The following is a 5,000-nucleotide window of genomic DNA, read 5'->3' on the forward strand; positions in this document are numbered from 1 at the left end:
ATTTTATAGTGGTAGGAATGAAATATCTGTCCAATTGAGACAAACAAGAATCTGTAGGGGTCCAAACTGTTACTCTGTTTAGGAGAAAATTCTATTATCATGTCACACAGGACCCTGACCTGTACTCTTATCAACAATGATCTTCATCACAGTGGTCAAAATGTTGTGGACACAACATATTTGGACCACAATATTCAATGTCAAAGAAAAATGTTTATTCCAGAGCGTGACCATGATCATGACAAAAAGAAAGAGCAAGCATATGCCTTAATCACACGGCAGCCATGTTGAGTGCTGAGGGATTGAAAACTTTTGTTTTGCCTCACCAAAACTCGTTCCCAAGCATTTCAACTTGGGGCTCGGGGTATGAAATCAATATTGTCTATGGCCAATATGGCTGCCGCACGAATAAGGCCCATTGTCTACAACTTTCTTGCAAAATGATTGGTTTATTTTCCAAAATGAGCATTCCTGATTGCCTGTTACATTGCGTGGCACATAGGCAGGAGCATGACACGAGCAACGTTGTCTAGACTCTTATTGACAATGGCAAATTAGCCAATTAGATTGCGAGACTAAAAGCAATTGTGGTAAATGTACCTTGACCATGTAGAGTGTTCAACTTACCCTTTCTTTTGACTGAAGGTCTTACAAAGTAAGGTAGTTCTCGCATACATCCTCGCAATTCCTGTTTCAGTGCTAACATATATTCATCTGCTTCTGTCTGCCTGAGTGGTAAGGGTTTCATGTCAAGAGGCTAAGAAAAATTGTCAAAGCCAAGAATATCCAAAAAGTCAGTGTCCTAAGGGGATATGTATGTACTTAACTAGACACCCATAAATTAGCCAATAACCTTGTACTTCATATTAAATTTAATACGTATAAATTTCCATAAGTTATGACGATACCACTCATTTTAAGTTAGCTCATCTTGAAACAAAATCAAATGATCTCGCAATTAAATAATTTACATTTGAGTTACTTTCGTTATGCCCAATAATGAATAGTGAAGTTGGACAACTGAGTTGGAGTAAGTTCAAAACTGTTTATGCGGTCTGTTGTGGGAACATAGAAATCGAACATTTAATACTTACTGGATAAAGAGGAGGAGGTTGCAGAATTGCAGCAGGTAACGCTTCTCCGCGGCCAAATCCAATTTGTGCCACATCAAAGGTGAACCCTCTACCCTTCCCTCTTCCCCTTCCACGACCCGCCATCTTTGGTTGGCTCGGTCGAGGGACTGGAATCAGAAAATGCCCTACGAAGATGGACGCCTGGGAACGAATTCTCATATCCGGGATAATTCCCGCATTGAGTGGATTTCCTTTCGGGAATCGGGACCAAGGCCAGACTTTCGTCGTCTCTTGCGGTTTTCTTAGAATCGAGGCAGCTGTCGCGGGTAGAAAGAGCGCGAAAAGAGCGCGGAAACCCTGTCTCACTGTCGAACAAAAAGGAGAAAGATGGCTGCGATGAGCTCCCCTGTAAGTAATATCGTGTTATATTATTCTTTCTCCTTCTTCTTCTTCTATGTTTTATCAGAAATAAGACACAAACAGCGTTTCAGTCACCGCTGTTTGTGTGTTATTTCTGATAAAACTGAGATGGCCAAAGAAAACACTGTTACTTTGACAGAAAACACGAGTAATTTTCGATGTAAATGGAGCGTTTGTTACTTCAGCGCGCGGAAAATTCGGCTAAAATTGGACTTTCTATATTTAAAATAAATCGACGTGAATATACGTCGGATTTGTAAGACCTCGACAGTCCCATAAATAAATTAATTACTATTTTGTTTGAAATTTTATCAATCTTCGTCAATTTTTTTCCCTTAAGGTGAACAGAGGAAATGAACACAAAGATGCTTTGAAAATTAGAAACCCCGAAAGTAAGGACTGGCTTAAAAAGATAATTTGGCATAGTTTATTTATAGTCTTTGCCTGAGCGTGTGTTCTGTGCGAAAGGAAAATGGTTGGGGTGTGAGGGTGGAGTAAAGCTGGGAGGAATAGGAGTGGGAGAGCTGAAAAGAGAAAAAAAAAATAATAATTTGAATGTTATTAGTATTACCTATCATTTATGATCGATACTCAAAGCTGAGGACAATTTTCCGTAGCAGTTGAATTGCCTGTACCACCTTGTTTTTGTATGTTCAGTTTTTTTGTCTTGAAAGATTGCTTATCCAAATTTGTACAATCTCTTGACAGTCTCAGTCAACAAGCTGAAAGCCATGAGTAGTTGAACCAGTTGCAGCTAACTAAAGAAATAAGTTAGAACATCAGACAAAGAATTCTTGAAACACACTCTCCAGCTAAACTTCTGTAACAGAAATGAAGACGAAAGTTATGAGACCGTTTGAAATTGTACATTTCAGACAGTTGTACATCAAAGGTACTAACATGCATATGTTAGATACAGTCAGTATATGTCTATAACACAACGAAAAGAAAACTTACAGCGATGAGTTGTTGCATTGTAGACTTAAAACCAATTCCATTCAGCTTCTAAGACCCCTAAGGTTACTGGCTTTGGGACGTAATAGTTTCATAATTATTAGCAGAAGCCAACATAATTGGTTGACGACAATGTTATTATTGTGGTAACTTTACTGAGATGAGTTGTTGATGACGGCTAAGATGGCGGTCAAGATCATTAAATTTCTCTGTCTTCTGTTTAGTTCGAACAACTAAGCCTTCTGCGCAGTTGCTTAATAACGTGGAGTCATGCAACCGTTAGAACATGGCTCTCTGTAGATCTTAGCTCATTCCTCTTAGCTTTTAATGGTTTCAGTCAGTAACGTCGTAGGTTGTCTCTCGTTTACTTGGAGACAATGGATAAAACTGTCAGTCCGAGTCTGATCTGCACAATCTATTTAGTTCTCGGTGGAAGTAGAGCTTCTCTAAGTTTTAATCACATAATAGAGTTTTTTGCCTTCTAAGCTACAATAAAGCTGTGAATTATGAGTGAAGCCAGTTCATCTGGTTGCTGTTCTTACTTCAGAATTAATTGAATTGCCATCTATCACCTTTTTGTCTTTTTAGAACGTGTAAATCTTGGAGGGTTTAAGGTTAGGTTTAGGATTCATAGTAGTCCAAGAGTAGCCGGAATCACCTCGTTGGACCCGCGATGAAAGTAGTTCTGGAATTTAGAAATCTTTTAGGGTCCTTGGTAACATACGATGTTATTGCCTTATTATGAACATTATTAATGTGACATCTTGTATGCAAATAACTTGTTAGGGAAAGGCTTTAAGGACAAAATAAAGGATATTTCTATTGACTCGATCCTCAAAGCCTTTTTCACTTTTTAATCTACTCATATTACAATGATGGTAACCCAAGATTTAAATTATAATAAATGGCTGCAGCCTCAAAGAGGTATTTGCACGCAGCCAATCTTTGTGTCTGTGTTAATTAATTGGGGGAAAGGAGAAGATATGTCAAGAAATGCAGGCAATTAGATGAATGATGATTTTGATAAGGGCAGTGAAGTGTCCCATGTTTTTCTCCCCAGACATCACTCACATCCATTTTGCAATTGTCACGTTTTTACCCCGAAACCTGTCACTATGGCAACAAAACGAGATTGTAACTTTGTCCTTCCCAATTCAATTTTTCTGGCCTCGCGTAAAAACTTGATATTTACAAGAAGCTGTTATGACGAAAATTTTCGTATCGGACAGATCGTCAAATTATTTTCGTTTCAGAGAGTTTAAACAGAAAAAAACTGGATTATATACTCCTTTAAGTTTCCTATGCCTGCAGAGTGTTGGAATGAAAAAGATCGCTGATCAAACTATCCAAAAGTCCTAAAAATTCAAGTCGTTAATCTTAGAATTTACCCATGTACAACAACGTAACAGTTTTGACTCTTTTGCACATTTTGGTCCATCGAGGACTGAGACTCAACCCAGTGTTGAGAGTTTTCAAGGAATTGGGAAAGGGACGGAAAAGACCCAAACAAAAAAGCCGTTTACACTTTTAAAAGTTTGACAAATTGACGTAGTTTATAATTTGGCTAAGCAAAAAGAAAAAGACCAGATAAAACCCAGTGCGTTTCTTTCAGTTTCTTCCAGTGGCGTCCAATATGAGACAATAAATCACAACAAAGAAATAGATGAAATTTTGTCATACCTTGATTTCTTCGTCCTTGCTATGTATGTCATGCACAACAAAATATTTCTACTGTTCTACTACGTGCACGAATCCGAATCCCCTAAATTTGATGATTTGAAAACATTTACAAATCTGGACACTTTCCCCCTAGTGTAAACATAGACTGTGTATTGTTGTTAATTTTGAAGTTTCTCCGATTCCTGAATCCCATAATTATTGTTCACGGTAACTTTCGCATATCACATCCAGAGCACAAGTAAATAACAACTTGTGTATTTACAGAATTGCTGGTCAATGTCCACAAATTTCAATCGAAACCTCATTTTGATTACAAACGTAATCTTACAAGTTGCTGATTGCGCAATTCTTTAATCACAGGCTAAACTTGGCTTCTTCTGATATCAAATTGACTTTAATTTCATCTCATGTATGCATTGAAAAGGATATTTTCGCTGCTTAAAAGTCAATTCTAGTGCTTTCCAGTCATTTTTGTGGTATCCGTAGTCAAGACAATAGGGAGTTTTAGCAATGCCGACCCTACAAAAGACGAATGTTATTGGTTAAGAGAGGAAAAGTAATCGCACTCCACTAAACAACAAGGCAAAAATCACCAAATTTTAGGTTTTGACGTAACCCATCCAGTTTCAGAATAGTTCGCCCGTACTGTACAACGTTAACAAGATGCAATAATCATGACACACTACAGCGCAAAGTTATTTTGTGGGCGTGTTTAAAACATGAAGTGGCGAAATGACTATTCTAGACTGTTAAAAAAAATTTGGAATTGAGTTTTATGCAATCGGCTTGTGGGTGTCCAAGGGTCATAGTTCTCCAAGGAAGACATATACCAACTCCTGCTCTCTTGAAAACAGCAAGAACTTCTCCCTCGTC

The 5,000-nt window shown here is 37.9% G+C and overlaps 1 protein-coding gene across 2 annotated transcripts in view; it reads right to left on the reverse strand.

Annotated features, from left to right (window-relative positions):
• Nucleotides 1-1,228, reverse strand: part of LOC137992088 (DNA-directed RNA polymerase III subunit RPC7-like) — a 25,101-nt gene extending 23,873 nt beyond the window's left edge. For both annotated transcript variants that reach the window (XM_068837183.1, XM_068837181.1), the window contains exons 1-2: nt 1,095-1,228; nt 628-757 (exon numbers count right to left, since the gene is read on the reverse strand). In XM_068837183.1, the coding sequence (XP_068693284.1) occupies nt 628-757; nt 1,095-1,217 (253 nt within the window). In that variant the 5' untranslated portion in view covers nt 1,218-1,228. The remainder of the gene's footprint in view (nt 1-627; nt 758-1,094) is intronic.
• Between the last annotated feature and the right edge of the window lie 3,772 nt (nt 1,229-5,000).

This window comes from Montipora foliosa, chromosome 2 (genome assembly GCF_036669935.1).
Source record: "Montipora foliosa isolate CH-2021 chromosome 2, ASM3666993v2, whole genome shotgun sequence".
Lineage (NCBI taxonomy): Eukaryota > Metazoa > Cnidaria > Anthozoa > Scleractinia > Acroporidae > Montipora > Montipora foliosa.